We start from the raw sequence: 24,274 nt of genomic DNA, 5'->3' as shown, positions 1-24,274 counted from the left end.
CGGGGCGAACTTTCTGGCAAGAAAGCTTCGTTTCCCAGTGACACAAATTTCAAAATCAATCGAGTAAAACGGCACACGGCTATAACGACCGCGTAACATCCACGACCCATTGAGCAAAGGGGTTGATATCCTCGCGAGAGAAAAAAAAAACCCGACGACGAGAATCGCCGACCGGAGCCAAGGGAATGTTTCGCGAGGACGATTATTAACGCGACCGATCCGCAGGCTGGCGAGGGCCGTCGACGCCCGGCCGCGGCTAATATTAATGGCCGAGGAACGCGGCGAGCGTAACGCTGCCGAAATTCTGTGCGTGCCGACCGGATAAATTATTTCCCGTTCGGAACGATCGTTTGATCCTTCCGCGGTATGCCCAACGAAACCAGGCACTACACGTAAACGCATATTATATTGGAATAATGGGGGAAATGGGGCCAAGAGAAGGGAAATATAAAGAAAAGTAGCGTAGAACCTCGATAAGTCGAATTATAGGGAGAAACGTAAGATCTTCGAGTCGCATGGGTTTCATATCGTCGAGTTTTCGAGAGAAGAGGATTTGAGAAATGAAAATTACAGTCGTAGATTTCCGAAGGTTTCGAATTACATGTAAATATAAATTTCGTCTTGCGAGTTTGCGTTGCAGGGTAGAGAAACTGTACGAGTCGTATTGGTTCGATACGAAGACTGTTCGTCTTCAGTGAACATACGGTAGCAAACTTCAATGGCGACTCGTTCCATTTCTAACAGAAAATTATGCTTATCGAAAGTCTCGAGAATATCCTTCGAGTCTCTACTTTGGCGCCCGTACGGATTCGATCGAGATTTTGCGGTTGCTTGCACGGATCTTGGGATTCCCGTGGCTTTTCGAGTTAATAGGTCAATGCCGGAGCGTCTCACACTCGGATTAACCCTTTCACAACAGCCTATTCATCGCCGGTGACCTTTGACCGGGGCGATACGCCGGCTACGAGGTTTTTGGCGGTCGCGTGCTCGGGAATCTGGGCGGAGTGTCGTAACGCTGATGCTTTCTTAGCTGTGTCGGCTGAGATCTAGCGGCGAGATCACTTTACTATAGGCCACTGCACTTTGCTTTGCCTGTTACTAATCGAGTGTCCTTAATAATTTCTCAGAGAAACATCTGTCGTCTTTCTAACAATTGCAAAATGAAGAAATCAAGAATGGGTCGGGATGCGTCCGGTAGTTCCAGCGTTAACGGAAGGCAACGCAACAGAGTCGAAAACAATCGAATCCACAAAAGTGAGGCTAAAAGAAACGAAAAGACGAGTGATTCGAGAAACAGCCGAAGAACGCGGCAGACCGAGGAGCATCTACTTAGTTAGACCCACTTGCGGAGTCAGTATCGCGGTAGCGCCGCATCAAGGGCGTCGATTGCTCGAATCCTCTTAAGCTCTCGACTCAGCCGGAGAATCAGCCGGTGTTTACGGTCAGGATCGCGCGAATCGATACGGCAAATAATTATGGGAGCATTCCCGACGGTATCGCGGGATGGCGTCAACGGACAAATGTTTGCGCGACGTTCAGCCGGAGGATTCAACGCGCTCGGGGAACCTGGGCCAGCCGAGGTTGCGCGTGCACTCTGACTCTGCCGAACTTCGCCGGAACTTTGTCCGGAGAATTTGTCTTTGGCAGACTCTCGGATGTTTCGTTTGTCTTGGGCGATTTCTTATGGGACTAGAATGGAGTCGGCCACTTTTAGCGACCCGTGCGATCGTTCGAGTTCGAAATGTCAGCCGGTGAACGGATTAACCCACGCCAATTAACGCGGTTCGCACCGATGCTCGCCGTACGCCTATGAATCCAAACAAACGCGAGAAAAGGCGGTCCGATATCGCCAATTACCCGCCTCATCCGATTATATTAATTAAATATTCCCGCCCCCATCCCATTACAGACGAACGGGGTGAAAGGAGGACACGGACGGGTAGATTCTGTGCTACCCGCTTTAAAGACACGCGCTCCTGCTCGGGCCTCTTCAAACGAATCATTATCTTTGCAGTTTTCCGGGACTACCGGGACAATTAGCCATTGAAGTGTTAAATCCGCAGCACGAAATGGCGGCTTAGAAGAAGCACGGAGTTAATCGTGCCTGCTATTGCGTAAACTCGTACCTCATAACCCGAAACTTGTTACCGGACTACGAATTTCCATGCATTTATGGGAAGAATCGAATTTGCATAGAGATCTGCGGTATACTCGTTGGCAAAACTCCGCTTAACCTAAAAATCTATTCTCGCCGGAAGCATTCGTACGACTCGTAGAATAGAAAAGAAAGGAATATAAATTGACAAGAAACGCGTGGTTAAACGGCTGACACCGCGTCTCCCGAACTATTAGAGTCGTTCGGGAGGGGGCGAGGATCAGCCGCGGGTGTACCCTGGTAAGTAGAATCTATCATGGTCAGCGTAATCTTGTTACGAGCACGACGGACCAACTTTTATCTCTGCACACTTGCCGCGGTTACGTAAAGTTATTAGTTTGACCTATTTCCGTGGGAAAGGAGTAGGGGGAGGCAGGGCAGGGCAGGGCAGGGCCGGCGAGAGCGAAGCGAGGCGGCACGCACCGAAACGCCGCGAATTCCCACAAAAGCGTGCCTGCCTCCGCCCTCCAACCCCTATCCGGGGCTGCGTTCAGCCGATTCCGAGCGGTGATCGATCCGATCGGAAAACGAAACCAATCAAAGCCGGCGTTACTCACGTTGACTGCTGTTCCGTCGTATGATGTTCTCCAAGAATGTGTTTTGCGGGGCGACCAGGCCCCTGCGCCCCCCTGGCATCCTTTCACCTTGAATGATCCCCGGATCCTGGTCGCAGCGGCTATCAGGACCTAGGCCAGCCTCTTGCGGCTACGCTAAACACGGGCTGTTTCGCACGCCTCATCTCTGGATCCTCTTTCCTCGGTAACCGCCTCTCCTTCTTCTTCTTCTTCTTCTTCTTCTTCTTCTTCTTCTTCTTCGTCTTCTTCGTCTTCTCTGTTGGTCTCACTCACTCCTTCACCCTTTCCCTCTCTCTCCCTCCGTTCCCTCTTCCCGGGTGCCCCGGTCGGAGAGCGAACCGCGACGTACAGGCCGGCCACGACACACAACACTAACTGAATGTCATGACCCGCGGGCAAATCAGCATCGTGGGTTGGTTCCGAGTCGCGGGTCGACCGGTCCCGGGCTAAGGGGGCAACCGAGCGTACGCCTACCACCACCGATCCATTCAACAAGTTCCGAATTGGGTGTCGGCCCGCGAACACCGACACTTGGACGCGCGGCTTTATACGGGGCCTCGAGCTCGGCGGCCTGGGGAGCTTCCTCGATCACTTCCTAGAACGTTTTTTAACGGTATACGGTATGACAATGACGATTATCGGACCTCTCTCTCGTGGGTAGCTTGGGAGATGGCACTGGTTCCGTGCTTTCGTCACCTGGACGCTGCTCGTTCCTCGGCGCGTTCGGTTCCCCTCCGATTCGCGGCCGGCTCGGTGTCCGGTCCGGCGCCGGGCGTGGGCTTAGCCGGTTCCCGGGATGCGAGCGACGACCACGACGACGATGACGACGAGGCGGAGAAGGAGGCGGAGGAGCGGATGGGCCGGCTGCGGGAGGAGGAGAACAGCGAGCTGGGAAACGAAGGGGACGGCGGTTCGGATTTATCGAGGCGGCGACCACGGCGTCGCTGGCCTCGCGGAAGTGTCCTCGGCTGGTGGACGCGCGACCGATGACCCATCTAACCGCAGTCCTTCCAGGTGATCGCGCGCGTTATCACGGAGACCCGACGGCAAGTAATCAGACGACTGCGCGATGGTGTCCGCCACGTCGTTCTCCACATCCTCGGCGTCCTCCTCGGCGTCGGTGCAGCTGGTGCACGCGGAGGAGAACATCCCTTTGCGGGGGGAACGCGGATGCAGGAGAATCCGAGGTCACATCCTTGAATCTTGACCAGGGCACTGCGCGTCCGGTACTCTCGCTGCTCCTCCGATGGCTGGCTGCGACTTGGAATGCTCGTCGGAGGCGGCCGATGATCAGGCTCGCTCGATTCCTCGGGCTGCTGTCACTCGACGAGGAGACGACGCTGCTGCACCTGGAAACGAGACGTCGAATTAAAGTTTCCTTCATAAAACCGTTGCTTCAGACGGGATAGACGCGCGTAGCTGGATGTTGGACTGTGCGGGTTTGCTTTGTTACACAAGGGTGCCTCCTACTATCGCGCGGCTAGGATGACATCAGAGCATTCGTCCTTCGTTCGACTCCCTGCTCGTTCGCGTGGATACCGTGAAACTGGCGTTCTGCAATGATTCATCGGGAGAAAGGAATACGCGAGAAAGGAAGCATCGCTGCGAGTCGGTGGTTCCAGGTCTTCCTAGACCCACGCAGGGACCAACGGGTCGTCTATCGTTAGGGACAATGGCCGTAATCACGAGACCTCTAATCGAACCGTACAATGGAGAAGGGTTACGGAAGGTTTCACCGGACTATCTCTGGCTAATCTGAGAGCGAATGTAAGGACACGTGGCCAGAGGTATTCAGTGCGGCGAGCATTCAGCCTGACCCGCCCCGCGATACGCTTCCCCCCTCCCGGTATCAATACACGGTATTCAGAAGTTGCAGCTAATTCCCTTGGTGAATGGGGCGACGGCGGTTGCCTATCTCGGCGACAGAGCCGCGGTATCTTGCCAGCGGCGCGGATGAAATTGTGTTTTCACGCTGCGGGCATTAAGTCGTGCCAAGTCGAGACAGTAGCCACCGTTCAATGGCTGGATCCGCGCTACACCGCCAGGTAAGTAACGCTAACGACGCTGTTAACGCATTGTATCGCATCGATAATTAACACGTTCCTTATAACCTCGTTAGTTATATTTTGCTTATCAACTGTATTGAATTTTTCAATAAAATAATAATTTTTATATATTTTGATATTGTTTCTCTATGTTTTCACTGCTTTGCAACGTGTACCGCCGACCGTGACCATGTATCCATTAAAAATATTTTTTTACAAACATTGGCGTGTACCATATGTGGTACCATATGTGGTTAACACGTTGAATGCCACACGATTTCACGGAGCAAAATGCGCAAAATGGAAAGAATATGATAATCAATCGTTCGATTGAATTGTATTATTGTTATTCCGCGTTCATCTAGCTGCATTAGGTAGCACTGTTTATAATACCGTCACGTTTCCAAACAATCGTCGTTTCATTAAATGAGCTGTAGTAATTCGATCTAATTAGGGGTTACCTGTGAGCCCAATGGCATTCAATGCGATACATCGAGTAATTTCGGTCACTTCGGCGCAGTAGAATTTTCTGTCTTTCACTATATAAACTTTTCACGTTACACTTTTCGTTTGCTCGTGCGTAAAATTTGAAAAATGTTGAAAACCGTAGGAAATTGGTAAAAGACTTTTCATCGAAAAGGAAGCTTCTCGGTTCGCAGCCAATATGGCGGAGCACTGAACTGCGATCCTAACGACCAAATTCGGAATAATTACAGTATATTTTCCGTTTGCAAGAAAATAGTACTAAAAGCGAGAAAAATGATTCGTGGAATATAGACGAACGCGTTAAGCGAGTGAAAAGTTGGCAAGAGGATCCGACAAAAAGGATTTCGCGATGAATATGACAGGTCACGTGACCACACGTCGAATTTAATGACGCAATCCGTTCCACCGAACAGGTTGGAACCTGTCCTGACAGGCACAGGCCGTTCTTGTCATCGTCCGATATGACTCCGATCTTTAAAGGAAATAATCGACGCACCGTCCCTGGAAATGTCACAATTTCCATCGGGAAAGTAGTCTATGATTTTACAAACGCCACAGATATATATATATATATATATATGCCCGCTTGGAATTCACCGGGAAACGTTCGATTAGAATTGGCAACCATTTAAGCGACGTTCTCCTCGCGAGCTTTCGTTTCGCAAATGATATTCGATCGATAGTACTCACAGGTTTCCAGAACAATCGAACCCCATCGTTATACGGGCGAGGTAACGGTCCGTTCGTCGGGTATCGGCTAGGTTGCTCGCGTTTTTCGAGCGGAAGCCCGCGAATCGATCCAACGCCAGAAATACTGGCAACGAGACCGACGCTATCGGACTAAAATTAAATCGGTCCGATTGCCGGGAAACGACGCACCACTGGCACAATCTAACCTCCGCGACAAACTCGGCCCTTCGTGGCGCACTTTCGGCTAACCAACACCAGAAATCCAAAGGTTTTGCTATCCTATTCTGCAATTCTGCACGCAGCACTCGTCCGCGACCGTTCACTCGCAATTTGCGCGGGAATTACTCGGGACTGCCGCGCGCAGCCGCTAGAGGCGCTGCCAATCGTTGCCGATCCTGTACCGATAACTTATCGACCGGCACGAATTGCGGCACATTTAATTGTCTGCTAATTAAGTCTATTAGCACGTTGAATGCCTTGGGAGTCACCGGTGATCCCCAATCAAATCGAATTAGTATGGTTTATTCAATTCAAAGACGATTACTTGACAACGTTTCTATATTATAAACTATGTTGAATGCGGTGACATTGAGCAAGATCAGTAATAACAACGCAATTCAATCGAATGATCTGATATGTTTTCTCCATTTTGTGCATTTTGCTGTTTTAGCTGATCCTAGCAAGTTAAAGTGTCAAGTTAAATCACCTGGAAATCTTTGGTAAAGGGGTTCTAACGACAATAAGTAGAATAAAACCGTGAGGGTACGATGTAAGCTAGGATCAAACACATCTCCATTCCGCATTCGTATCCGAGGAGAAACGAAGACAGGTGCAACTGATGCATTCGAGAAGAAGATCCTTTGTCCATTGAGATTTTCGGGAAAACCCGACTTGGCCAGGGCCGAGATTGCGGCGCGCGGCCATTCCGCGGCTACGAAGTCGGGATCCGAGGCCCGATAGCTTTTGTTTTGCCCAGGCATTGTGCTGGCCGAGATTACTCCCGATACCGGCGCGCGCCACTCGTTCTCCAGTGCCGTTTCGAAAATTGCTGCCGGTAATAACTTTTGCGCGCCGCTGCGCCTCGCCCCTGATTCCCGAGACCAAGCCTATCGATGTTCCTCCTTGTCACGAGCTGCCGAGCTCCTTACGCTACCGGTTCCTGCTCCGTGCGTACTTATTTCGGTTGGCAGTCACGCGTCGACTGCCACGAGAAACTTCAGCGTTCTATGTATCGCTTATTCCTTCGTAGCAAAAATAGAAAGAAACAATTGTCGATTATTTGGTACGCAATTATTAGGCTACACTATGAGCAAGTTATTCGCGTTATTAAACATTTTCGTTCACTCCCTGTTATCTTACGAATTGTAATTGTTGTCGAGTAATTTGGAAGTTCCGGTCATCGGCGACCACCGTGGCAGTCAATGTGTTCAATTTAAAAGAAATAAGTTACAATTAAAACGCTGTGTTTTTACGTAGGCCGGGGGTCCACGGTCGACCGCCATTGCTCTATGCGCTGCTGGACGCGAGGATCCCGAAATTCGTGACGAAAACGCGCGAAACGGGGACCGGTTTATCGACCAGCAATCGCGTAAGTGGAATTCATAGAAGTCCAATCGGGAAGCTGCCTGCCGAGCCGGGGAAGCTTCCGAGCTAGATTTATACACATCGATTTCGTGCAAGCTTCGTGGAAAAACAGTGAATTCCGAGCAACGTAAGAAGAGAAACTTGGCCACTGGGTCGTTCGCGATACGTTCAACCCTTTATAGACCAAGATTTTCTAACGTGAAAACCTTCTCCGTGGGAAGCTTAATGACGTGTCTGACTCTGAACTGAAATCAATGATGACTATTATTAGTGTTTCGTTTACAAAACCGAAGTGCGCTTCCAATGAATAGGAACTTTCTTAATTTTGAAAGGCAGATTTTTTTATTGGCATGATTTTCCTGTACATTTTCGCACTGTTTAATCCGCTACGCGGAAATCTCCCTTTCTTCGACCCGTATATTTGGTGTTCTGGGTGTCGACTGTCGCAGCAAGATTTATTTAACGCCGGAACTACCATGCGGGTCAGAATGATGCATTTCAGATTTTCGCTTTATAACTAGCAGAGTTATAAAGGAGCTTCCGCTGGAATTTGCCAGAACACTCGTCGATTTGCGCAGAAGCTACAATAAAAATGCCATGAAATTGAAATAAACGGTGTCATGTAAATTTTACGAGGAACCGAAGACGAGTCACTTTTATCGCTGCACAGTTATAATGCCCAAAGAAAGCTCTCGATGCTTCTGGTGTGAAAATCCTGGCAAATTCATCGCGCTGAGGTTAAACGCGACGAACCGGGGGATCAATTCTCCTTAGAACAGTAGCTGCGAGGGGCGAGTTTCGTTCCTGGATCGCGATAGACGGATCGATTCGGATTAAAGCGGTACAGATAAGAGGAGTGGATGGCTCGGCGAGCGGACTGGCTTAAATCTGCAAGTGAAATGATGGCGGACAGGACGAAACTGGGACGACTCGCGAGTACCGGAAGTCCTCGCAAGGACGTCGGAGCTGATCGTGAAATTTCGTCAGATCTCGAGGCTACTCTCGACTCCGTGGAAGTCGAGAATCCACGCTATCCAGCTTGAATCTCATCAAGAAACCAAATAGTAACAAGTTACTCGTCGCTGCAGAATTTCTTCGCTTCTTCGCGTTGTTATTGACAGAGGACAAGCGAAATTTTCTCGAGAAAAACGGAAGGTTAACGATGCGATTGAAAAAACATGATTTTCCTGGCACTTCCACGACCGTTGATATCGCGGCGAGCGCGTTAAAGCAACGATAAACCGGAGGATCAAGGTATTCGCACCGGAAAAGATTTCGCGAACGATCGCTGGCCTCTCTCCACGTTCTTAACGCCTCCGTTCCGGTGCTCGTTGTTGGCACGCGAGGCGGGGCCGTTCGCCGTCACCGGAAACAAAACGAAATCGCGGCTGATTTCAGAAGAATTCTAATAACTCGCGAAGGTCACCGTGAAAGTGGAGAAGTAGCTCGCGCAATCGATGGAAGGTTCTCGCTGGAACGCGATACCGGCGTGCATAGACGGCGGAGGCAGTGGCCGGCGGCCATCTTCCTCCCGGAGGGAAAATTTCTCGGGTATTACTCGATTCCCATCGGCGGGGCAGAGAGGAAGCGGGACAAAGGGAACGCGGAAACGAGCACAATCGGGACAAATCGGCTCCCCGTGGAAGCCCTATGGCGTCGCAGCGTCCACCTTCGTCGACGGAAGAATTTTCGACCAATGAAACCGTAGTCGACCGAGAGAAACATTATTATTCCTCTACACGTACGATGTTTCCGACGTTTCTGTCCGAGTTTCAAAGACTTCTGTGAGATTCTTTGAGTTCCCGACCCTCGAAGCGACTCCGAGGGTCCTTAGAGGATACCCGAGATTGTAGAAGAACCTCCAGAGATTCTAAAAATATCCGCGAGACACTCGAGCGTCTTTTAAACACGTCGAAAGTCCTTGGAGATATTTCAGTGGTTCCTGGAGAATCATTAAGCACTGTAGGAGACCTGCGCGGGGGTCCAAAAAGGACACTTGAAGTTTGCGGCTGACGCTTGGAAGATATCCAGGATCCCTGAAGGACTTTGTGGCAAATTTTTAAGGGATCCGGGGCCCTCGAAGTACCCGAGAGTGTCCCCGAACGAGGCAAAGTTTTCACGCAACCCTTAAAAGGTATCCGGAGTCCTTAAAGAAACTCCAGATATTCTTAGAGAGCGAGGGGTCCGGAGGGGATCCCCAAAGGACGCCGAAGGTCCTCCGAGCTGCAAAGTTGCACCGCCGATTTTCCCAGCGATTCGCCGAGGCGCGGCTCCAAGAGCGAAACGGTGTACTAAGAAATGCTCCTCGAACGACATAGGAAAACATTGTCCAGCGGGACGAGAGGTTCCCAGTCCGATCCTTAAAGGCGAGAGGAAAAGGGGGCAAAGACCATGCTCCGGAAGGAGGTCACCCGGATTTCGAGCGATCCGCTCGCCAGAAAGCAAGCCGTATCTCAAGGTAGCCCGTCATTTTTCGTGGGTGGAGTTTTTGGCACGACCGCCGGCGCTTCGCTTACCCTTTTTCTCCTTCCCCGTTGATCGATCGGTTCCAGGACCACGCTTTTACCTAGCACGGACACCGGTCGCCTTGCCGAACATCGAACAAACACGTAATCGAGCACTCCGCTAGGTTTCGACACCCGCCGGCTCCGCTATATCAGGCGCACGGAACGAATGGAACGACTCGGATGATAAAAAGGGGATCCACGGAAACGTGGGATCTCGGAGCCTGCTGGCTGGAAATTTCACCGGCGAATTCTGCCGCGTTCGACACCTAGTTCCAAGCATAAGACTGTGTTTCACTATTTTCTCGCTGCGCGAGCATCAACCGATGCGACCGCTGCCATTTACCGCAGAAGCTACGAACCAGACGAAACGCACAGTTCAAGTGTCTCTTGTCCCTGCACCGGATAATTAGACATCGAGTCGTCTCGCAACGACGCGTCGCGGGTGCTCGAGGGGATGAAAGAACCGCGGCAAGGGTTGGCCGCAACGATTCTCGTTGCACGCCCCAGCGGGACACTAATATCGTTAAACAGACGTAGCCAACGGCAATGATCGTCGGCCCCGGGCCACAAGTGTGTCCACTTTCAGAGGTAACGAGCCGTAACGCCGACTCGGTCTCTTCCGAATAGCTACTTCGCGTGATTACGTTCCCTGGGCGGCGGGATCGCGGGACACGAGGAACGAGGAAAAGTGTTACAGGGACACGGTCCGCAGCGGCCGCCCTCAAACGTCCATTCTTCTTCAAAAGAAATCGCTCCCGTGGCGGAGGCAAGGACAATGGCTCCCGGTGACAAACGGAAGTGCTCAGCCGCGCCGCGCGCCGTGCTCTCCTTCCGACAACACCGCCGTGTCGCGGGATTATCGAGCTGACGGATAAATTGAGGGCCCGGGACGTTCTGTGAACGACGCGAGCCCGACGCGAAAATATTTGGCTCGACAACGGGGAGCTGGAATTTATTATCTCGCTGACAATGCCGCTTTAAACCTGGATTTTCGTGGTTTTCCCTGGGAAACGCTTCGTTTCGTGTCTATCGTTGAACCGGTCTTTGATTATGCTTTGATTTTTCGCTCGGAGATCGATGGCTCGCGGTAACTTCAGCTCGAGGCAACGATCCTTCAACCCCTCTATCCACCATGAAAGCAATCTTTTGTTACAACAGCTCGCAGGCCCAGGCGTTCCCACGGTACACTCGCGTAAAAGCCCATTTTCCACCGGTTCGTAAACGAAAATGCCAATCTAGCATTCACCGTTGCAACAACGCAGCGATCAACGAGGAAACCGGCTGGCCGATGGAGCTAAACCGTTCCACGCAACGGAGTATCAGCCGTGAATCGTCGATCGATTCGATTCGCATCCGGCCGGCGCACGGCCCGGCCTACGACATTATTATTGCTCCGCGCGCGTATCCACATATCCGTTTCGCAGGCGGTAACGTCGCAAAACGATCCGGCCTGTGGCGACCGCGGCGCGGGTTATGTAACCGTTGCTGCTTGCTTGACCTAGCTCAACCAGCTGCGAACAGGGTGGCAAAGTTGAAGGCCGAAAAGGTAACCTCGGCTGCCGTGTTGACACTAGGCAGCGTGTCGGCGATGGCAGCGTTTCCCCCGTCCGCCCGGTTATAGGGGTGCGCGCGAGTACGTATCGATCGATCGACCTTCCAACGTTCGACGAACGGTGGGCTACCTTTTCGGCTTCACCTTGCACCTACGACTCCTGGAAGGCAAAGGGCAGGGGAGATTGATGACTGGATAAGTGGAGGGGAACTTGGAAGCTGAACAAGGAATCGGAGCACGGGCGAAGGGGTTCCGAGTTAAAGAAAATATCAACCAATGGGGACAGAAGAGAAAGATGAACGAAAGGATGCCCAAAGATCTTCAAGCATTGACGTGTTGTCCCACGTGTAAAAGTCCCACGGTCATTTTATCACTGTTATTCTTGTAATATCGAAATACTTGCGGTGCAAAGGGTTGATAGCAGAGATTCGCCACTAACATCAAGTGGAAAGCTATAAATACCTATCGTCTATATCTACCAGCAACGTTCCCTTCCCCCAACTGTCGTAGTTACGAGAGCACTGGTTACTTTCGTTTGAATAAATTAAAGTCCTAAAGGGGTTGGTTAGGGAGGAGGTTCTAAAAATTGCGGACCCAGCCTGAAAAACGAACCGAGTCACCCGAGGTCCTTATCTTTCTAAACCGATTCTACAGAGAATTTCATTGAAAGCACCGCCGCCGCCGTCGACGGCGACGGGATCCGAGAGAGTTCCCTCGGTCAATGGAGTCCCGGTGCACGGGATGACGTCAGCCGCGCGCCCCTGTTTCGCGATCCGGCCGCGTTCCCCGGCGAACCGTGCCACGGGAACACCGCCCGCTAGGGACGGGACCAAGTTCAACATGTACTCGCGGATCCCGGACGTTTTCGACGCGCAACTTTCCGACGGCGATCCGCTCCCAACCCCCTGCTCTATTCATTATTTCAGTCGTATTTTCAAACGGACTCGCCAGAGACGGGATGCTTCTCCTTTTTTCAGCCTAACGCGAGCAACACTTTGAAAGAACCGTTTCGAAGAGAGTTCCAGCGAATCGGGACCCAGATCCCGGGCTGGTTGCGAATCGGGCAATGAATTTCGGAGGACTATATCTGAAACGTGCCAGTGGAGAGGACGAAGATCGGCAGTGTGGATGTTTGCGGTTGAAATGCGAATAATAAGAAATAACGATAGTGGTGATAATAGAATAACATTTACGATAACCCACCGACAACAATATCGATGACGATAACTGTATAATAATAAAAATAAGTATATGATAACACCAAGAATAATAATCTGCAATTTCTCCGACGTTTCTTTCGAAACGGATCCATTCCGTTCAATTGTCGCGCTCGATACGTTGTCAGGAAGGTGCTCGGCCCCGATTCCCTTTATCCCCGAAGATAAACGGTTGGTTCAGGAGCGACATCCCGTCCCCGTCGTATCGGCGCGATCCCGGCGTGTCTATAAATTATAAAATCGCTCGACGCCGGATCGTCTCGACGATCCCCGAAGCCAGCGCCAGGCCGGGCCAAAGAACGAACGTGACGTACGCGATATCCGCCGGAATCGAACCGATTATGTTCGACCTCTTGACCTCCATTCCCGCGACCGATCGATATTTTACTCGATTCGGTCGTTAACAGGCCGGAACGGTTCCGTACCGACGATTCATCCGCGGCTGGCGCTCCTTGTCGACGCAACCCCGGTCACGACGCATGCCGAATCCGCGCCGCTGATTAGCCCCTTGTCCTGTCGTTTCTTTCGCGATTCGCTCGCTCGGAAGCTAATGCGGTTCAGTCGATTTCTTCGCATTTTCTCGTTTCTAGAAATTTTTATCGAATAAGCAACATTCTTTTTAGGTAGCCATAATTTACTCGTTGCTTCGTCTTTTCTGGAAGAGAGTTTAACGCTTACTCCATGCCTGAGTTCATATCTAAGATTAACGATCGATAATAGCAACGTTCAGCGTGTATTCGAACAGCGCGAATAACGTTCGGACTTGTCAAATTCAGATGAAAATTTGCATCATGATTCCGGCACGATGTATAGGACAAGGGGTTAATTGGATGACACCGTCTCCTTAACCCCGTGAACCGCGCCAGCGCGTCTTGGTTAATCCCCGCGATGGCACGCTGTGGGAATATTCGGTCGTTTTCGCGTTGAAATCGAGGAATTTCTAATCGTATTAGGATCGACCAAAAAGGAGCGCGATGAATAAATTTTCACCTTGAGAGAATCGAGTAAACACAGAAATGGAAAATCCTAGATTGAACGAATGAGGTAAATTTGAAGAAGTTATCCCCGAAACAACACCCGTATCCTAAGCATCCAATTCTCAACTTTTCCAAAGCAAACACCCGAAAAAGCTCGAAAGAAGCTTCGACATTATCGGATTAAATGAATAGTCGAAACAAAGGCAGTACCAACAGATACATCGAACAGAAGTTGCAGCCCCTCGTCGGACCCAACCTCGCGAAGAATTCCCGTAATTGGTAGTTCGTTATGGCTAAATAGTGCAAATGAAGCTTTTGAACAGAAACGGTGAAACTTCGCGTGACACAGAAAGTGTTAATTGAGATCGATGTTGCGTTTTCGCTTCGGGGTGGGGGGCGTAGTTGTGTCGGGATTGGATGTCGCCTTCGGAGATACTCGTGTTTCTTCTCACTCGAGTCGCGTATCCTTTACAACGGCGAACAACGATGCATCGTGGTTGACAACCCTTAGTTTGACAAATTCCAACGGGAGCATGTTACGGAACAGAGGGAAAATAAACTAATACCGAAATGTATTTCGATATTAGGCGAAGTTCTCTCGCGTCGCGGAGAGACGAGGGCTTAGAACGGATCTGCGATTTAGGGGCGGGATTCGTGAGCTATCCGCGCTTTATATTCGTTACGCAGGGTGCGGCAAAAATAACGTTCCTTTTTTTTCTAGACCGAGAGGAAGATCGATCGTGTATCGCAGTAGCAAAGACCTTAGAAGAATCGGGCAGTTAACCGTTAAACCTGCGCGCTACCTTTAAAGAGTTCAATTATTTAAAGAATAGACTATCCGACTGACGATTATCGTTATCGTTATTGAATCGTAAACAATTGAAATATCTTCAACGTTATCTTCAAGCGCTCGACAATCGCTTCTGTTTGCGTTCGCCACGCAAGATTCCCGTGGCAATCGACGCGTCGAAGTAATCATGGGGGACGGAATCGTTTAGGTTGGGCCCAAAGTCCGCGAAACGAATTACGCGGTCAGTATTTCACGATTAACGATTAAGAAAACAAACAGCTGCGCGAATTGCGCCGTTCCCCGATGGTTTGTCGCCGTGCCCGGCGGACTGATTCCGAGGAAATCGAATTACATCGCGTGCAAGATTTCAACGGGCCAATTCCAGTGTCGCTCGACCGGGATTCGCGTTGCTTTCGCCGGTGGAAAGCGAGTCGTGGGCCTGCATAAATAAAATTGCGCACTGGGAGAGGAAAGACTAGCAGAAGATGCCAGACACGGATGATGGAAGCGGTTAACGGTAGAAAGAACGCGAGCGAATAGAAACGCGCCAATGGAGAGAGCAACAATGGCGGACGAGCGAAAAAATGGCCGGAGAGGAACCAAAGGGCAGTGAACTTGTAGACTGATTACCGCTTCACTATAACTTCGGTAAGCTTTCGGTGTACGATGATGTTACCAATTCTAATTTTCATATCAAATCCAGTAAAACGACAAGAACCTAATATTTTGCAACGAGAAAAAGCATATCCGCATTATAAGTAAAGTGCGAGTGAATTAATTTGTTTTTAAGCGAATTAACTACTCCCACTAATAAACAAATAGTTTATAAAAATTATATAGAACCTTTGGTTTTGCTTTTTCCCTTTCAGAATGATAAGAGTTAATTTACAAGTCGACGCGAAAGGTTCGGGAAGGGTTGAACGAGGTTCCTCGCAAAAAGTGAGCAACCGATCGGACGGTTCGAGTGATCGGTGACGTGGAACGCCACGAAATTGTATTCGGGCCACGGGGTAACGGGCCGCGTATACGGCTTCCGATTTCCCATGAGGGCTCGACCGAATTCATAACCCAATCTATTCGCGGCACACGGAAAAGGGCCGGCCAATTCGCCGGGGCGGACGATCGGAGAACGGCTCGTTATTATTTCGTGGCAAAAGGGGCGGAAAACACGGAACCAGATCGGTTTAAGAAGAGCCTAGGCACTTCGATCCCGATGCCGGACCGTTTTTCGGGTTTAATCGACCCGAAACGACTCGAGAGAACTCCCCGGCTCCGATTTATTAGATTATTACGCCGGGGTTCGCTTCTTCTTTCTTTCTCTACCGATCTCTCCCTTTCCCGTTAGGAAACATCAGGATTTTCTGTGTCATATTTGTGTTTCACGAGTTCCAATTTCAATGTTTCTTCCGATCAATTTGGTCTTGACTCGTTGGAGCGAACCGTTAAATGAAGAATGCTTCCTATTCTCATCTGTTCGATATTTCAAGTTGTCTCAAGTTTTCAAATATTCAAACTTCTAAATTCTCAAAGTTTCAGTTTAAATTTCGAGATTTTTAAAGTTCAACGCTTTCAAGTTTCCAGGTCCTGAAGCTTTGAAAAGTCGTCCGGCAACTGATAGTTAAATACCTATCGTACCAGAGGACAATTATCGAAACTCTTAGCCGACATATTTCACTAATCAATGCAATCTACCAGAAGTTAATCAAGTTTTATCGACTCAACTTGAGTGCGCCTTTACCTCCAGCTATTCACAAAGCAATTCTAAACTTTTATTCGAGACGCAATATTTACGAGCGAGCGACCAGGCTACTCGGGGCAATTAAATTCTCGTATCTAGAACTGAATAAATTCATTGCGATCAATATCACGCTTCCGACTTGTGCCAGACTCGGCTAGTAAAATATTTTCATATCTTTTAAAAACGACTGGAAACACCTATGTTCCATGAACAACGGAATAAAAAGTAGAAACTGGAACCCGGTCATTTGTAAAGAAAAGAGTCCCGATAAAACTAGAACTATCGAGTAATCGGATTGACTTTCCCCAATTTTTCTACACGAGCTACAAAAATACATTTATTCGTATCTTAATTCACTTATATTTCGAAGAAACGTTTCCGCTCTTCTGATAATCGTAACAAAAGAAATCAGAAATGCGTCACGAGATGCAGTGTCTATCTCATCGGAAAATATGAAGCATTTCTAGTAAAATACTTTCGAAGAGCAACGGGGTTAATTATTTCTTGTTTAAAAACTGAATTAATCTGCAACCGATCCAGTATTTTCATCCAGTTTATGAGAAAATGTGGTGATCGTAACGAAAAGGGTGAAATAAGACAACATAAATCGCTTCTGTTCATTCGAAATCGCGGTAACAGCTCGCCGCGCTATAAATTGTACGTGCGGACCCCTTAAATTCAAGGTAAACACACAGAGAGGAGAAAAGAGAGAGAGAGAAAATGGTCCCGTATTGGAAATGCATAGATAACGCGTCGTCAGCCAGCCGTGTACCAGGAGTTTGTAAACGCGGCGACCTGTGAACCTGGCAGTGGTCCAGAACTCGCGTCAAGACAGAAAGAAACCACCGATTACAGCCACCCTATCTAGCGTGCCCGTACCCGAAGGGTGGATAATTATCTCGAACGTTGTCGAAATCGTCCCCTTTGTTGGGACAACGGTCCAACAACGACTCAGACGAAAAATCTACCGATAACACGCCGACAACTTGTTTATGTTTAACGAGAAACACAACGGAAAGGTTTCAGTGGACTGCTCGTTCTCTTTGCGACTGGAAATTCCGCCGAATGAACCTTCCTTCTAAACCCAAATTGTGGCAACTTCACTAACCCTTCGTAGAAGAAAATTTTTTTTAATTGTAACAATTGTTTGTATAACAAATCGTATTGTATATATATTAATTTCTCGTCATTTGAATAGCTATGAAATTCATTTATAGGTTAGGATTTGAATATCGGAGTCGCCATTATGGCGGCGTTCGACCACGAAGAGTTGGCATCACGTAGAAACTTCCAATTATTCCTGATTCCAATAAATTAAATGACCAGAACATTGCTCAAAATTCCCTATGAGATGAGAGAAGCTTGAATTATCAGTCCTCGTTCGAAGTATCGTTAAATACCGAGCGAATCGACGCGTTAATCCTCAGTGATCCGGCCATTTTCGTCGATTCGCTTCATTTCAGTCGGAATAAAAGACGAATTTCGCGACTCGGAATGAACTGCGCGGCAGCGGCAATGCAAATTACGTTTCTATAGCGCAGCCAACAGGGTGCAAAGGGTTAAATATCCATTTTTAACGAGCACCGATAGCGAGGAACGCGTTAAAGGGACGAAACGGGGCGCACGTTCGCCGACTCGGAAACCGCGAGTCGTCGACTCCGTGATTGTGCGGCGGCTCCGATGCCTCCTTGACCCTCTCTGACCCAAATATTTTCCCTCGCGACGGCCACCGTGCCGGATATCACCGTGGATCGCGGCGAACTCGTACGAACGACCGCTCTCCGCATAGCCATTCGTTCGACTGGACAATTAACCCTTCGACGATGAATGTCGTCGCTTTGGCGACACCAAGCTTTCATATTTAAAATGCAATCAAGTCATTTAGTCACGTAATTATGTTGGACCAATGGGCTATTCGATGCAGCTTCCGGAATTATCAGAAAAGCAATGCTAGTAAGTCTATCGTACTAATATACCTAAGTACTTACGTCAATTACCATTTGACTTGTTCAAAGACTAACGATTCTAATTTTCAATATTAAATCTTACACTTTGCGATGTCGAAATTCAAATCTATATCACCCTAAGTTACAGCGCAGCTTATCCACCACATAAACATCGTCTAATTACGTTACGAAATACTCGAGTTTGCATAAAGATCCTGCGTCCAACCACACCCCTTCGCTCCATCGAAACATCAAATCTGCCAATCCCTTTGTTTCCTCGGCCCCTGTCCGAAAGGATTCACCTGTTCTCGCGCTGGGAACCGAGTAACTCCGCGTCGCCGCCGCCAACCCACCCCCAACCTCCAAGTATACCAACCCCCGCCAGCCGGAGCGCGGAGGACACGCGTGGAACTCCCGTCGAGTACAGCTGCACTCACCGCCAATGGCGTAGAACGCTCGGCGAACGGCTGGCCGACCTTTCTCTCCCGACTTTCCGTCACCTGGTCGTTCACTGTGCAATTACACGCGTGTTTCGCGCTCGAAGATTCCCCCGAATCGTACTTGGTCAGGTGAAAATATGCGTGGTTCGTTTGCGCGACGCCGCCTCGGTCGGACAATTGATCCACGCGCTCCACTTTTCGCGGTGCTACCTTCTCGCGACTGATCCTCTAAGGAACTGCTGCCACTCGAACCCGAACTCTATACATTTTCATCGGAGACGAAAGATTTCTATGGATTTTATCAATTCCATCGATCCCCTCGAAATACCGTTTAAATCCAAATCTAGGTACTTGTCTTTAGGGTATCGGCCAGGAGAGGACCTCTCTGTTCGTCGTTGCAACGTTCTAAGAACAGATTGAAGATATATCGGTTCTCTCGCCATTAGATTTCTCGATCCTGTACATTCCGAGGTGTATCGGTTCTCCGAGAACTATGAGATCTCCGGCTTCTTCCGAGTCGAATTCCTCCGCGAGGTCAGGGTTTCACGAAGCTACCGCGTTAATCCGAGCCATCGTCTCTGTATTTCTTGCCGTCTACTGTCAATCACGCGAGAACGAACGTTCCTCGTCCGATCAGGATCGGACAGGTCTAATCCGGCGATAGACGCGTGTCTCCTGCAGCGGGTATCCATTCGAAATTAACAGCTAGCTGACCAGTCACGAGTCGACTCGTATTTCCACAACCGACCGCACACGAATTCGGTTATTCGATCGTTCCAACGTACTATACGTAAGCAAGGTAAGCCTATCGAATTTAAACGAATAATTTTCGGATAAGACGATGGTTCGGCAAGATGTTGAGACTATCGCGAGTCACTCTAGAAGCGTTTCCCTCGAACAGATGCCGCGTTGAAAGTGACTACCCCGAAGCACCGTCCAACCGACCGTTACTTTCAGGAAAAGGTTCGCTTGCCAGAAATACCGTCGACGAGAACTCACGATAATATTACTCTAAAATGGACAGCCAACTTCAGAAGCGTGTCCCCTCCGGGCCGATCGTAATCAGTCCTAGTCGGTGTCACGAGTTTCGACGCACGGAACAGAGAAATAGGGGATGAAGGAGGAAGAGAGAAGCAGCGGGGCTGGGAAAAGAGACGGAGAGTCCGGTGGCGCACCACGCGTTCCACTTTTCACGGTGCTACCTTCTCGCGACTAATCTTCCGAGGAACTTGCGTCTGCCTTTAAAATATCGCACGGTGTCCTCGCTAGGACACCATAGAGACGACTAGTTCTCTCAAAGGCGTGTCGGTTATTTTGCTACTGCATCTCTCGACGCTGTACACTCCGAAGCGTATTACTTCTCTCGAGAACTATTAGATCTTCGGCTTGTTCCAAGCGGAACTTCTCTTCTGTGCAGTCGGAGTTTCGCGAAAAGCAACACCCTAATCCAAGCCATCGTCTCCCGACTGGTCCACACGGCGGCGAACGATTCTCGTCGAATCGGACAGGTCCAATCCAGCGATACTCGCGTGTCCCCTAAATCTAGGTGTCCATTGCAGACTGAAACCACCACCAGTATCTCCCAAGATCATTACGCGTGAACGCGGAAGCACTGTCGAAATCATCGTCACTGTCGAGGTAGCACCCTTCGTCGACCGAAAATACTTTATTCACGGATGGACACAAACGAACACCTAACCCAACAGAAACTCGCCTGCTCCAGTTGAATCCGAATTAGTCCTAGTCTCGACGAAAGTACCACGGGAATAGGGAACAGGAAAGAGACAAAGCGGCAGAGAGGATGCGAAAAGAGAAGGAGAGTCCGGTGGCGCACCATGCGTTCCACTTTCAACGATACTACCTTCTCGCGACCGATCCACAGAGCACCGAGTGATTCTCGTCCGATCGGACAGGTCCAATCCAGCGAGCACCTACACCTAGCTGTTCATTCGAAGCCGAAACCATCGGCAGTCTGCCTGGACACCCCCCCTCGCGAACATTAAAACCGACTAGCTCGGAACACCGTCCGTCCGATCGTCACTATCGAACCAGCATCCTCCGCGAACGGAAAGTACTTTTACTCACAAATGGACAGCCGAGCCAAGAAACTCGTCCCCCGCGGTCCGAACGCGAGCAGCCCCGCCGAAGGTAACACGGAAACAACGGAGGGAAGACGGAGAGAAAGCAACAACGGTAGAGGGAACAGAGAGGGACAGTCCGGTGGCGCACCACGCGACCGCAACGATCATCGAGCAAGAGAGAGGCGCGCAGAGTAGGGCGGCAGGGGGGCTGTTATCGCGGAAAATGGGACTCGCCCGATTCCGATGGATCCCGGCGGCGAATCATCCGCGTTCGTACCGATCACAGTAATCCCGGCGTGGTTCGTCGCGGTGGTCGGCGGCCGTGGTCTCCTTTGGCGGTGGCTCCGTCCGGTGTTATCTCGGCCGGCGCAGGAGGGTGGCGGCGGTTCTGTCCATCGCGTTTCTGGATCGTATCGCCCGAGGATCGATCGCGGTCGGGTGCACGCGCGCTGACCGGTCGCGGTCGACGCGGGCTACGCGGGCTACGCGGGCTACGCGGGCTACGCGAGCCAGTAGCGTCCGGGTTCCGCGTTTCCTCCGTTGATCACTCGGCGAGCGTCATCGTCCCCCGGCGCCTCGGCCACGAGCGGCGCTCGCGCGAGCGACTCCGCCACCCCCGATTACGCGCGTCGCGTTCCAGAGCTCCGACGCGTGCTCGCACGCCGAACACCGATCGCCGTGCACCGCGGACTGCAACGTATCTCCGCGCCTCCCCGTCCGTGTGGCCGTCCCTGCGAGCGTGGGCGTGTGCGGGAGAGAGAGAGAGATAGCGTGTACTCGCGCAGACGGATCCCGAAACCCAGCCGTGCGGCAGGCTGACCGAGTGGCGACTGACGACTCACCCTCCGCGGCGGCGCTGGCTACCCCCGAACCACCCCCTCGCGCTCCCCCACCGAGGCGAGAGCTTCATACCGTTCTCCTCGACCCGCGCGCACCCTCTTCACGCCGACGACCGAGTCTTTCTCGTTTCCTCCGTTTCGCCGCTCTGCGAGTTTCTTCGAATTTCTACACGCTTCTCTTGCCCCTTCGCTGGAGGGGGCCGGGAACGGGGTGGTTCCCGAGCGAAACTTTTTCGTTCCGCGCCGAACGACCCCCTCCCCGCGGCGAACGGACGAGTCCCCGCTCGCTGATTGATCCGAGATAGTTTTGCGGAGTATCAAACGGGGTGACCTTCTCGGTGTTGCCCTGGTCATGGGTGTATATAGAGATGCGTTCGTCTTTTCGGCTTGACTTTCCGTGTTGCCGTTATATTTCCCGATTGGCCGTTCCTGTGGCTGCCCGATGTTAGCGATCGTTTTGTATCATTTTATGGGGGTTGATCGCATTTCGTAGGACAGAGTCGTTGCGGTGCCGGCGTTTCCGCTCGAGGCAACAGCAACGCTAATGGAGGAAAACCAGTTGAAATTGAAATATGGGAAGGACGATAGAGTCACCGTGGGCGAAAGTGATCGCAATGCTGTTGCTCTTCGCGCTGCGCGTAAGACGAGTCCCTTCCAGCTCGGCGCCAGCACCATCGAGCAATCGACGATCGCCTGAAACAATGTCAATCGGAGGACGAGCAAACCGTATTAAACTCCACTCGCCACCGGTCACGGAACTCTTCGTGGAAGACTGACGGAAGCGTCCGTCGTCTCCGTCCGACGCGAAGGGGTTGCGATAGCCAACGCAGACGCTAGCGTGACCTGAGGGATGAAAACAGTGGAAGGCCCGAGGAGCGGCGATAACCGGGTTACTCTTTGATTTTCACGCTCCGTCTGCCTCGCACGAACAGAGAGATCGTCCTCGAGGAATCTCTGGCTCGACTCGATTCCGTGGGGGATCTTCACGGCTACGAACACTGCGACGCGTCCTCTTCAATGCCTCCAAATTCAAACATTACGATCGTTTTCGTACCCGCTATTCTTCGCAATGAAGTTCTCGACAAAGGTCTGAGAACTAATTCTGTACCGACAAAGAAGATATATTATATTCTTCTTCGCCCCTTGGCTATTGTGGTCGCCAAAAAGCCCTTGAAAAATTTCGCTTCAATTCCAATTCAGCAATTCCATCTTCCGTTGGTCGTACATTATATAATCTGATTATTTTAGATCGTTTTAATGTAGTTCGATTCAGTGTCGCCATGGTTTCGAAACCCTTTCCTAGAAATCCGCGTTGACGCAACGTTCTGCCGTAGTGAAAGGGTTAATAAACTGTGCGATTGTCGAACCGAGTGGGCTATGGCCATTTCCCAAACGATTTCCTTCGTTTCCGTTACTTGACGGTGAACGGTTTAAAATCAAAGTTCTACTGCGTCAAACTGGTCCACAGAGTGTCCATTGCCAGTCGCAGTGCTGGCGGATAGTCGTAAAACCGTTCGTAATGGAGGCGTTTCACAGCAAGAAACTTTGAAGAAAGCTCTCCAGTTCGAGGGTTCAACCGCTGGGATTTGGACGGGGAGAATCGAGCGACAGCCAGTGGCTAGAGGTTTTCCGGGTGACACCGGTTTATTAGGTTAATAGAGACGGAACGCGGGTACGCGCGTCGACACGCGGGACACCGCGCCGCGGACTCTGCGGAAACGGCCGGAAGAGTGGACCCCTCCAGGACCGTCTCGTTATCCGCGAAACGTGTTTACCGTTTTAATGAACGGCGCTTTAATTACTCGGCCGAGCGCATAAAGACGGGGCCGGCCGCCATTGTGCCGGCCTCAAAGCAGTCCTCGAGGAACGCCCGTCAAAAGGTTCGGACTCCGACTGTGGTCCTGTCGCTTCGAGAGGCTGGATCGTCGCTGGATCACAAAGACTTGACCGTTTGCACTCGAATATCTTTACAATCGCGTACAGGTGATAGTTTTTGGGGTCAACTTACAGAAATCGTACGTGAATCGAGGAACAAGGCTTTGTTTCAATAGATCGATGCATCGCAGTTTGATCGATTAATTAATAATATTACAACGAATGATATTAAAAGACGCGGTGAACATACGTTTGTTTGTTTGTTGAGATTCGTGTAACAAGGTCAATATTAAGGACTCTTACGACCACAGCCGCTAATAACATCCAACCTCTCACTCGGAAGACTCTCCCGAAGTGCCCCTAAAAAGGAGGAACATCTTATCGCCAAAGAAAATGGTATTCCCAAGAAACTTTCCGCCGAAAGAAACCCGCTGAGCATTCGATACAGCGAAGAAACCCTGACCACTCAACGCTAGAACTGCCGAACGATAAAACCGACTCTCGTATTTTCTTCTCGAATTTATACAAATACATTTACAGAGATGTCCAGCTTGCGTTCATAAGAATTAATCAATTACTTGGCAGTGTCAACGAAAATGATCCGTGTCTTCTCGATGATCGCGACAGAAGAAAAATAGCTCATTCTGGTACAGTGGAACCCTGTACGGCGCAATTAAAAAACTCCCCGTTATACGGATTTCGCGTTAAACTCCATTTTCAGATACCGCTCCTTCTGTCTCCGCTCGTATTATTCTCTCGCGAAGAATCTCCGTTTCA

General features: G+C 50.3%; 1 protein-coding gene across 13 annotated transcripts in view; it reads right to left on the bottom strand.

Annotated features, from left to right (window-relative positions):
• Positions 1-24,274, bottom strand: part of eag (potassium voltage-gated channel protein ether a go-go) — a 131,582-nt gene that overhangs the window by 66,244 nt on the left and 41,064 nt on the right. For 7 of the 13 annotated variants that reach the window (XM_076367363.1, XM_076367372.1, XM_076367371.1 and 4 more), the window contains exons 1-2: positions 21,061-21,608; positions 2,713-4,079 (exon numbers count right to left, since the gene is read on the bottom strand). In XM_076367363.1, the coding sequence (XP_076223478.1) occupies positions 2,713-2,791 (79 nt within the window). In that variant the 5' untranslated portion in view covers positions 2,792-4,079; positions 21,061-21,608. The other 6 variants (XM_076367364.1, XM_076367370.1, XM_076367367.1 and 3 more) reach the window with 6 other exon arrangements.

The sequence above is a fragment of the Nomia melanderi genome, chromosome 4 (assembly GCF_051020985.1).
Source record: "Nomia melanderi isolate GNS246 chromosome 4, iyNomMela1, whole genome shotgun sequence".
Lineage (NCBI taxonomy): Eukaryota > Metazoa > Arthropoda > Insecta > Hymenoptera > Halictidae > Nomia > Nomia melanderi.
Note: the sequence above shows the minus strand (reverse complement) of the source record. Positions and strands in the feature narration are given on the sequence as shown.